The sequence below is a fragment of the Alligator sinensis genome, unplaced genomic scaffold (genome assembly GCF_000455745.1).
Source record: "Alligator sinensis unplaced genomic scaffold, ASM45574v1 scaffold235_1, whole genome shotgun sequence".
Lineage (NCBI taxonomy): Eukaryota > Metazoa > Chordata > Crocodylia > Alligatoridae > Alligator > Alligator sinensis.
In genome coordinates, this window is record NW_005842042.1 from 231,040 (window position 1) to 241,412 (window position 10,373).

The window sequence follows — 10,373 nt, forward strand, 5'->3', positions numbered from 1 at the left end:
ATTTCAATGCATCAGCAAAGGAGACTTACCCACAGAAGCATTGTTCTCCTGATAAACAGGTCTCAGCAGCTGTAAGACACAAACATGAAAAGACATGGTTACTTCACGCAGGCTTCCAGTAGCCCAAGATGCTTCAGGATATAAAACAGCAATATTCAGCTCCCTACCCCCAGAGCCCCCAAAAGGGTTTCATGAAAAAGAGCAATATCATCATCCCTATACACACTACAGAAGAGGAAACCAAAGGCAGTGACTTGCCTCAGACAGAAGAACCTCAACTCATAGCCTATCTATTGAAAGTCCTTCCTGTTTCCCTAGCCCTTGCCAGACCCCTGTTGAGAAGCACATTGCAGACAGACAACAGTAATCCACTTACGCGCAACAGCATCAACCTACAGAGGTACAGAGGTGACAGCCACTGGTAAGAAGGTAAGAGATTCCTTTGGCATGCATCTCTAGTGGAGAGGCCTAATTTGTGTCTGGAGAGAGACTGTCCCATCTTATGCCACAGATATGAAGCACTGGCCTGGGAAGAGGACTGCATGCAGAGCCCAGGGATAAGTTTTCATAGTGCTGAAGGGCAATAGTACCTGACTCCCTGGATTGAGAGGTGCTAAAATGATGTAGTTCTTGTCCCCAGTAGAGGATGCTCGTGACAGGGGTGGCATGGTGTGCTGGCTCCGCTTCCCAATCTCAGTGTACCTCTCCCAGTTGTTTAGCACAAGCCCATCACTGCCATCATACAGTATGTGGCAGCTTTGGCGCTGCTCGGGGCGAGACGGCATGGTGCTGTTCTTCTCTCGCTTGTTGGGCGGTGACTGGAGGTCATAGGTGGACTTGCAGGAAGACCTCCGAATCATGCCTTCGTAGCCGGGCTTGATTTGAGGGACGATCCTCCAAACCAGCAGGTTGATTTCATTGGGACAATTCCTGAAAGAGAAGCAACAAGACAGATTCAGACAAATGCAGTCAGGGGGGAAGCAAGGAGGCCAAGGAGTGAACTCAGAATCAGCATCAAAGAAGAGGTTCAGTGCCAAGAGATGACAAGCATCTCTACAGCCCTGATGAGTTCAGGGGCCTAACAGATTTCCTGTCCCCATCGCCCTATCTCATACTGCAGCCTTCTTCCCTTGAGAGCCCCCAGGCTCTCTCCCTCCAGGCTCTCCACATCCCCCGAGAGACTACCCCTCCTATGTCCAACACCTACCAGACACCTCTCTCCTCCCAGATCCCCCTCAAAGACCTTCTCTCGCAGCCCCCTGCATCTGCTCAGATTCCTCATCCCCTCCCCTGTTCTCACTCAGTCATCCTCCCCCAAGTCCTTCAGAGACCTCCCTCAACTTCCTGCCTCCCCTTAAGCTTGCTCAGACTCCTTCTCCCCACAGCTCCTCAGAGACTCCCCAGCCAACTCCCTTCCAAAGCCTTTGCCCTCCTGCCATTCCTGTTCCCTCCAGGCCCCCCTTCCAACCCTCCTCTCCTTTACACAGATGGATGTGTGTCTCTCCGCCTCTGCCCAGGTAAGGCTACCTAACTCAGTAAGTGAGTAAGGCATCACTCTGCTGGGCCCTGCCCTCCACCTGTTGTTCCAACAGGGAACCCGCCTGAGCCCAGCCCAAAACCTGGTTTGGATGAATAGTCACCGGATTTCATGAGCCAGATCCACACATTTCCAGTGCTCAACAGGCTGCTCATTCAGCTGCAGCACCGTGTCCAGCTGCTGCAGACCAGCCTTTTCTGCTGGACCACCTAATGGAGAGAGGAGCCAAGTGCCAATGAACTGCTGCAGGGAAGAGCTGAGTGTACATGGCAGGATGGCCACAGAGTGCGGATGGAGACAGAAGCAAAGAACACACCCAAAGAGCACAAACTTGCAACAGGGTATTCACTCCCTCACCCCAGATCTTCCTTCCCTACTGTCCATATCCCATGCTGACCACATACCATCGTCTTCCATCTGCCAGATCCCCTACTGGCCTAGTCCATTCCCTCTGCTACCACCCAGATCCAATACCAATCCAATCGCCTCCTTCACCTACCTACTAAACCCTTATCAGCCCAGTTCTTTCCCAGTCCTACCTACTGGACCCTAAACCAACCCCGTCCCCCTCTTCCCCAAAATACTGAATGTCATACTAAACCCATTCCCCTCCTCCCTATATACTAGATTTTATACCAACTCCTGCCCCCCAAATCCCATACTGACATAGTTCCCTCCCTCCATCACCTATTGTTTTTTTTTATATAAGACTGGCATTTGTCCACTGGGAATTCTTCTTAAATCATCTATTTCACATACACAGAAACCACCAACCAGCCTTCAAACTGCAACTATTTACAGCCAGTATTTTAAGCGGTATGAATAGTAAACTAAAGATGAAGTATGACTTCAGACTCTTTTATGCAAGGCAAGCAGTAGGTCCCTGTAAAATGCACTTGCTATAGTATCTTTTGGAATGGTTCCAGCCTTTCATACAAATACAGATTTAATTTAAAGCACATCTTATGTACACAATAAATCCAAGCAGCTGCCAGACAGCTCTGCTTGAAGCATGGTTTGATCCTTAAAAAAAAAAAAAAAGCTGCACACATCAGTTACTAGACTGAGGCAGAGTGCTCAAGCCCCTTTCAAAGAGAATCACTCCACTTTGGGTTCCAGTTCTGGGCTCTTTGACCATTGGTGTCAGACGTTTTCAGCTTTCAGCTGTCCTCTTCAGGCAAGACGTTGGTACCTTTGCTTGTACCAGGTACCCGACAGAGTGCTGAGGAGAAAGGTTGCTACACTGTCTTCTCTGCCTGGCACCTGCACTGTGAACCACATTCATCTTGGTCCAGAAGAAATGACAATGTTTCAACCCCTGTGGCCAGGCCATCATCTGGGGCAAAGGAGGAATGCTTCCTAGTAAACTGGAGCTGGAAGAAGACATCTTTATGACTGAAAAAGCTTGGCCTCATAGGTTCAGTACTGGGCAAAACTATATCCAAACACTTCATGTCAGTGTTGGATATGGAGGAAGTACCCTCAATGGGCAGGAAAGACCAGACAGACAGCCACTTTCAAGCATTTTCACTTTCCATCTTGTTCAAGTAGAATTTGGCTCACTTTCTTTTCAGTCACAAATTATCTCATTTAGGTGTAAAGCAGCATCCCTGGATGGGGAAGGAGGGGTGACTTTGAGCTCCCTGGATCTATAATACCACCATACTGGATTACGAAAGAATCTAAGCACTTTAGCATAAAGGGAGGATGAAACTCATAAATTTCTCTCCATGGGCTAACCACTACAAAGAGACAAGGAGACACTCTGCACTATGGTGTGTTACAGAGGATTTGGGAGAGCTGGGAGTTCTCAAAACATTGCTGGGACTGGAGCCTGTGGCATTGCTCTAATTCCCAGGTGCACCTATACAGGTGTTAAAGAAAAAGTGGGATGAGATTGATTCCCCTAGACCCCTGCAGGTGCCAGATGTTGTGAAAAAGGAGTCAGCTGCCCACTTCCCCTTTCTGAAGAAGAATAATGGGAGCCACAGCAGGGCAATGTTATCCATCTCACTTGTTTCTATAGGCAGGTGAGCAGCCTCTGTGGTAAACCCTCTTGAAAGTTGCAGGGAAGTAAAAAATGCATGGGCACTGAGTTATGGTCTCTATCCACGGTCCTGAGGACATCATCTTGTAGTGTCAGTAGGGCCAACTCCATGCTGTTCCAGTTCAAAGTCCAGTTACAAATCACTGGGATGTTGCAGATGCCTCATGGCATTGGCACACAACTTCTGCTAGTTTCTGCTTTACTAGGTTGAGGAATGGGAGGTTATATGTGAAGCAGCAGATGGTGAAAATTCCTGCTTCAGCTATTAACTTCCAGAGGAATGGCAGCCTATAGCATTTTGTATGATGAATGGCATGTTGACTTCTCAGATGTTGATTATTTCCATTAGAAGTAGTTACTGTTGTTCTAGCTGGCTTTCATTAACCAGTATAGTCATAGCGCTTTTCAGAAGGAAAAAATATATATGTGATGTGGATAGTTAGCACAACAGCCTCTATACAGGCTAAGGCCTGATATAAAGTAGACATAGTAGTCAGGGTGCGGTTCCTCTAAATCCCACCTGCACCAGCAACTGGATGCACACATCTGGATCTCTGTTTACACAGATTCTGAACCCTCAGTGCTCAGCAATTTCATGGAGAAGATATAGGCTGTATTCCAGTTTCAGGAAGCTGTGCTTTACCTTTTTGCACTCACCGGAGGCTGGAAAGGTGATGCCATTTCACCTCCTCACTCCTTCTGCGTTTGTCTGCCCAAGACCCAAATACCCCGATCATCCAAGCACACAGAACAAAGAAAGCAGATTGGTTTCTCCTTGCACATATGGTGCAGCAATCTAGATTTCTAGAACAGTTAATGAAATACGTTTCATTACAAAGTATGTTTCCTGCTCTCAGTATTCTGAAGCAAATCTTGAATATGTAACCTATAAATGCTCAATACAAAAGCAGTCCTCCCTAACTGCAAATAGAAGAGGCCTAAAATGTGTTATTTTTAGAAGTGGCTTTTTGGTCAAAACAGAAATTTGTACTGGAAACATACACTTGCCACAGCTTTTTCAGAGTTTTCATTAAACAATGAAAATCAAAAAGCTTTCTGTAATTTCCACATGAGCAGTCAGTGGGTGGCAGCGACACCAGCCAACCTCCTCATTAAAGAAAAAGAGGGGATCATTTAAAAGTACAAGAGAATTCTTTGTGGTTTGAAAGGCACAGTCAAACATAAGGAAGCAAAAAGGAGCAGCAAATCCTTTTCAAATCACTACAGTAATAAGAGGTGCATAAGAATGGTTGGGTGTCTTACCAGAGTCCACAGCCTGCACACGGACAGGAGAGTCGCAGCAGATTGTGAAGCCAAACCCATCCCTTCCTCGAGGGATTGTAATCTGAAAACAGAGTCAGCAGGTTAAATGGGAAGACAGCTAGTGGGTATAATCAGCAAGTACTCAGCACTTCACCCATGCACAGCCCCAGGACTTAACACCTACAATAATACAGTGCCTCTCTACCCAGCTGGAGATGGTTGGACACACTGTATGGAGACAACAAGCAACTGTCACTATAAAAGTCCTCCCTGAAAAAAAGCACATTAACTCAGACATGGCCTAAATGAGTCTTTATGCAAATGGATAGCATATTAATGCTGTTTCATGAGCAAGCAAAAAGCAAACTACATACAACACCCTCCATCCTGACCCTGGAAGCTGTGAGCATTTATTCATAAGGTAAATTTTAATTCTTGATTGTTAGCGTCCAGTGAAAGCTCAGAGTCACAGTTCTTATAATAAGTACTTAGATCAAAGAAACTGATCAAGCTTCCAGTTTTACGGAAAAGAAAAGGGGAAAAAATGCTTGACTAATCTGATTTTTGAAAATAAACAGCCACAAGGAAGAATTATCCCATGGAGGAATCCCATGTGAGCAGCTGAAGGAAGAAAATTTAGTGCTATATATAAAGAAGATTGAAAAGTGAAGATGTCTTGGGATGCAGTACCCCACATCTGAAAATGTCCTTTGCATGGCAATAGACTTCAAAAGACAAATGTCCTCCCACTAACATTGTCGAGAATAAGCCCTGTCCCTCTGCCTTGAGTAATTTTTTCCTTTTATTTCTGGCCTGTGGTGGATAATAACTACATAAAAGGCTGTCAGGGTTGTTCAGGTTTGAATCGCCTCCCCCATTCAGTTTGACCACAGGGCAGGAAGGTAAGAGGGAGGTTTGTTCTGAAAAAGTGTTGCTAGCAGCCACTTAAAACCAGACACATGGCCAGAGACAGCACTCAGCATCCTTCTAAGGGGCCTCCGAGTTTGCTTTTCATCCTGTACTCTATTGCATCATTGTTAACAGATGTATTCAGTCCTTGAGGGGAGAAGGGGGTTTTATGTCACTTAGTAGCAACCCCTCTAGATGGGTTGAGAGTAGAAAAAGAGAAACTACATGAAAATGGCTCCTTCTCTCCTTCTAATCCTGCCAAGTTGTGTCCTGACTAGCTGCTAGTCAGATGCATGGGTTTCACCAGTACGGACAAGTTCTGTCTCCAGCTGCCGGCAGAGCCAGCCTAGCTGTGAGTGTGAGCTGAAACCTTCTCTGCATCTCTCATCGTCAAGAGAATCAGCAGATAACTACTAACTGCAGATGCTTTGCTATTGATTAAAGTCCTGCTTGGAGTCTTTACAACACCATGGGAAAAATGCTGGAGGCCCTGTCTATTCTAGTACTTTACAGTTTCTGCCACTGCTGCCCTCAGTGGTGAATTAGAAAAACTATTTTTGTCACTGTGGACAAAGAGGGACAGCATGAACCCTAACCAAGAGATAAGTGGGAACAGGGGCAAGGGGTGGCACATGACACCAGTAACCTGGAGGGCAGAGATACCAAACCTGTGCAGTCATATGGTGTCAAGGGTGTTCAGATTCCAATGGCTTTGAGAGAAAAAGAACTAACATAGCCCAAGACATGGGTCAGAGCAAACCAGTGCTGCCTGCAAACTAAAAGAGAGTTCTTGTGCAACACCCTTTGGCCAACCCAGACTGCATAGGGTATGTTTAACTAATGGGACTCCAGCATGTTTAACTGACAGGACTCCTTCTGCTGTCTCTTTTTCCCACCTAGACTGTGCAACTATTTCATTGCTTTGAAAGGCCTCATACACAATCCTCCACAAAATTCCTAGCCTCAGAACTACAGATCATCCCAAGTAAACATAAGACCTCAGCAAAGAAGCCAGGTGCCACATAGGTCTGTCTGGCAGCAGGCCGAGAAACCCATCACCGACAAAATGAGAGTCAAAGTCCAAGACAGCTTCCCCCCCATACAGCCATGCCTAAACTATGAGAGCAGAGATTTGCTCCATCACAAAAAGTCATGGAAAACCAGATCAGACAAAATTTGAGACTTCCCTTTACTGTGCTTGAGTATTTTTTGTAACAGCCAAGTCACTCTCAAACATAACTAGCTTTAGAAATGCTTCTTTCAAATGCACTTGCACCCCACAAAGAGACCGCACTAAAATGTCAGAGGCTTTACAGTCTGCTGTGCCTTACTTTCCGCTAATAAATGGTAAATTGGGATGATACTTCTCAGCTCAGTGTTTGCACAATGCACGCAGAGTAGTGAGAGCACTAACACTCAGATCATTAGGGCAGGCTGATAATTCTCCCACACTAGAGGAGCCAACCAGTTGTATAGATAAGCCCATCAGCAGTCAGAGATACAGACACCTACTAGAAAAATGTTTTAATTGTATTTGCTATAACATCATTGGCAAATTAACCCTAGCAACAAACACACTGGAAATGCACACATGCACAAGCAGAGAAGTGGGAAAGAACCCAGCCAAGCACTTCTGCTTAACTGCAGAAGACACCCTCACAACCACCCAAACACATTCCCTTGCATTCAGGTTTGACTCTAGTTACACAGACCTGTCTGTATCTCGGCTCCGAGCACACTTTGCAGAGTCCATTGAAGCGATTCATGATTGAAAACTCTAAACACGCTGTTAGCCCATGAAAATTAAATCCCCCAAAGTAGCAGTAATCCTAGTCTCCTTGTATCACAACAGTGTGGAACAAGCCACAGTGAAGCTGGCATGACCGCCCATGGGAACCCAGCTCCAGAGAAGAATGGCAGGAAGCCACCTTTCACCTCCCAAGCCCCTGTCTGTGCCGTATGCCGCTTTACGATAAGCCAGAGGGCTTCCTGAAAACTCTAAGCAACAAGGAAGAGAGAGAGTTTTATATTAAAATTCCTGTCAACTATTTAGTATTCCCTAGTCCGTTCTCTGTTGATGTGGCTTTTGTTCCCGCTGCATTCTTCAGAGGCACAGAGTACTTTGTTATTGCAATGTTCTCACAAACACTTTGAGGAGGTTTAAGTGGCGTTTCACAGGCACGGGCTGCTGGAGTTGTAATTCATTAAAAAGGCTCCTTCCACTAATTTCAAGATACAGGCTAAGAAGGGTTTTTGCTTCAGGAAGCCAGTGAAGAATGCGTTTTCACAGAAGATGCGTGCACACATTCATGCACATTACTGCCGGGTGTTTTTACAGGGGGGAGGGGGAAAGCAAGACAAAAAAGCTAGAAGTTCAGTTCAATTGGTTTAATTTCAGAATTAAAGATAAAGTAAAACTCTCCATCAAGTGCAGACATACAGTGGATCCCAAGACATGGCAGCAGCTAAAATGCCTAGGTCACTGAGGAATGCTTTTAGACTGCAACTAAACTGAGGAAAGAGAAAACTCCTTCCACACACCTTCCCAAGGCCAGAAATGAGGGCAAAGGATTACCAGGAACACAAGCAAACCAAGCCCCAGAGGTCACATTCATTGTAGTCTGATCTAGCAGTTACTAAAGGAAACCATGCTCAAGCTGAGGGAAGGGAAGGGAGTTTATCCAGCATCCAGACCCCTCCTGGCGCAGAGGGCAGCACAGTTCTGGAGGAGCACAGGGCGCAGGTGTGAAGCAGCTACGCCAACCTGCTGGGTTTGCATTGTCTAGCCCAGCCACTTTGATGCTGAGAGGCTAACACTCCTCCTCCCCCATTTTTGCCATCTTTCAAGTCCATGGTGATTGTGCGAGAGGAAGGGAGGGGAGAGTGGGCGCTGGGTTTGTTTGTCTAACTCAATCCTATGGTTTAAAACAAATAACTGAAAATGCAGCTGAGGGAAGCAGTGAAGCGGAATTCGGCACAGATAAATCACGGGGCTGCTGAGCCCAGTTTCCGATGTGGGCCCTGTGTTTGTGTTGCCATTTCCCATCCTTGCCTCTCCTATAAATCACAGAGGCCTCCATCTCAGACATTGCATTTGGACAGCAAAGGGTTTCATTCAGCACCCCCTGAAAAAACATCAAGTGAAACTGCAGAACATCCAGATAAATCAGCAGTCGCACTGAAGGAGTCTGCACTAGGGTGCTCTCAACAAAGGACATGTTCTAGTCACACAGATGAGGCTTCTCTGAAAGCCTCTGGAAATGAGCCATCCATATAAGTTCATTCCCTTTCCCTGAACTAGCCTGGTGCCTGTATATGGCCTTCCCATTCTGCAGCATGATGCCTCCAGATGCACATATTACTCCACTTCCTTGTACATGCCCCACATTCTCAACTTGCCCTGTTGCATGGTGTAGGTAGCTCATGCCTGTTAGGACTCGTTTTCTCCGAAATGTACCGTTAAGGCCCTACTGCTACAGTCAAACTAATTATTTTTATCACCCGGTATAACTCTCTCATCTGACCTGGTTAGAGAACCTCTCACATAGTGGTGGAACTGTGCCCTTGCTGCAACCTTTATGCTTCCCAGTCATAGCACTACTGGGCCAGTGCATCTCTCTACCTGCCACACCACTTAACTGGGTGTAGACTAGTGCATGCTGGGAAATCTTCACGGTTATCCCACCATGTCTTAGTAGATGCACAAGAGAGTTTGTCTGATTGGGATTGTAGGGGAGCAGCAGCAAGGTGCCAGACTACCATGCGTAGACCCTGAGATGGTGCAGAGTCACTTGGAGGAACTGGATGCCTTTAAGTCGGCAGGCCCAGATGAGCTCCATCCGAGGGTGCTGAAGGCACTGGCCGACATCATTGCAGAGCCACTGGCAGGAATATTCGAACGCTCGTGGAGCACAGGCCAAATCCCAGAGGACTGGAAAAGGGCCAATGTGGTCCCCATTTTCAAGAAGGGGAGGAAGGAGGACCCGGGCAACTATAGGCCAGTCAGTCTCACCTCCATCCTTGGCAAAGTCTTTGAAAAAATTATCAAGGCTCACATTTGCGAGAGCCCGGCAGGACAAATTATGCTGAGGGGAAACCAGCACAGGTTCGCAGCAGGCAGATAGTGTCTGACTAATCTAGTCTCTTTTTATGACCAGGTTACAAAACGCCTGGACACAGGAGTAGGGGTGGATGTCGCAGACTTCAGGAAGGCCTTCGATACAGTATCCCACACCATACTGGTGAGCAAGTTAAGAGGCTGTGATTTGGATGACTACACAGTCCGGTGGGTGGTGAATTGGCTAGAGGGTCGCACCCAGAGAGTCGTAGCGGATGGGTCGGTTTCGACTTGGAAGGGTGTGGGCAGTGGGGTCCCGCAGGGCTCGGTCCTTGGACCTATACTCTTCAATGTCTTCATCGGCGACTTGGATGAGGGAGTGAAGTGTATTCTGTCCAAGTTTTTGGATGACACAAAACTGTGGGGAGAAGTGGACACGCCGGAGGGCAGGGAACAGCTACAAGCAGACCTGGACAGGTTGGACAAATGGGCGGAAAACAACAGAATGCAGTTCAACAAGGAGAAATGCAAAGTGCTGCACCTAGGGAGGAAAAATGTCC

At 46.7% G+C, this 10,373-nt stretch overlaps 1 protein-coding gene across 7 annotated transcripts in view; it reads right to left on the bottom strand.

Moving 5' to 3' along the window:
* The window catches only part of RGS3 (regulator of G protein signaling 3), a 181,006-nt gene that overhangs the window by 118,605 nt on the left and 52,028 nt on the right, over positions 1 to 10,373 (bottom strand). For 5 of the 7 annotated variants that reach the window (XM_006022634.2, XM_025203071.1, XM_025203073.1 and 2 more), the window contains 4 exons: positions 4,848 to 4,929; positions 1,641 to 1,746; positions 591 to 930; positions 30 to 69 (listed from right to left, as the gene is read on the bottom strand). In XM_006022634.2, coding sequence (XP_006022696.1) covers positions 30 to 69; positions 591 to 930; positions 1,641 to 1,746; positions 4,848 to 4,929 — 568 coding nt within the window. Of the gene's footprint in view, positions 1 to 29; positions 70 to 590; positions 931 to 1,640; positions 1,747 to 4,847; positions 4,930 to 7,468; positions 7,604 to 10,373 lie in introns of those variants that run through there. The other 2 variants (XM_025203076.1, XM_025203075.1) reach the window with 1 other exon arrangement.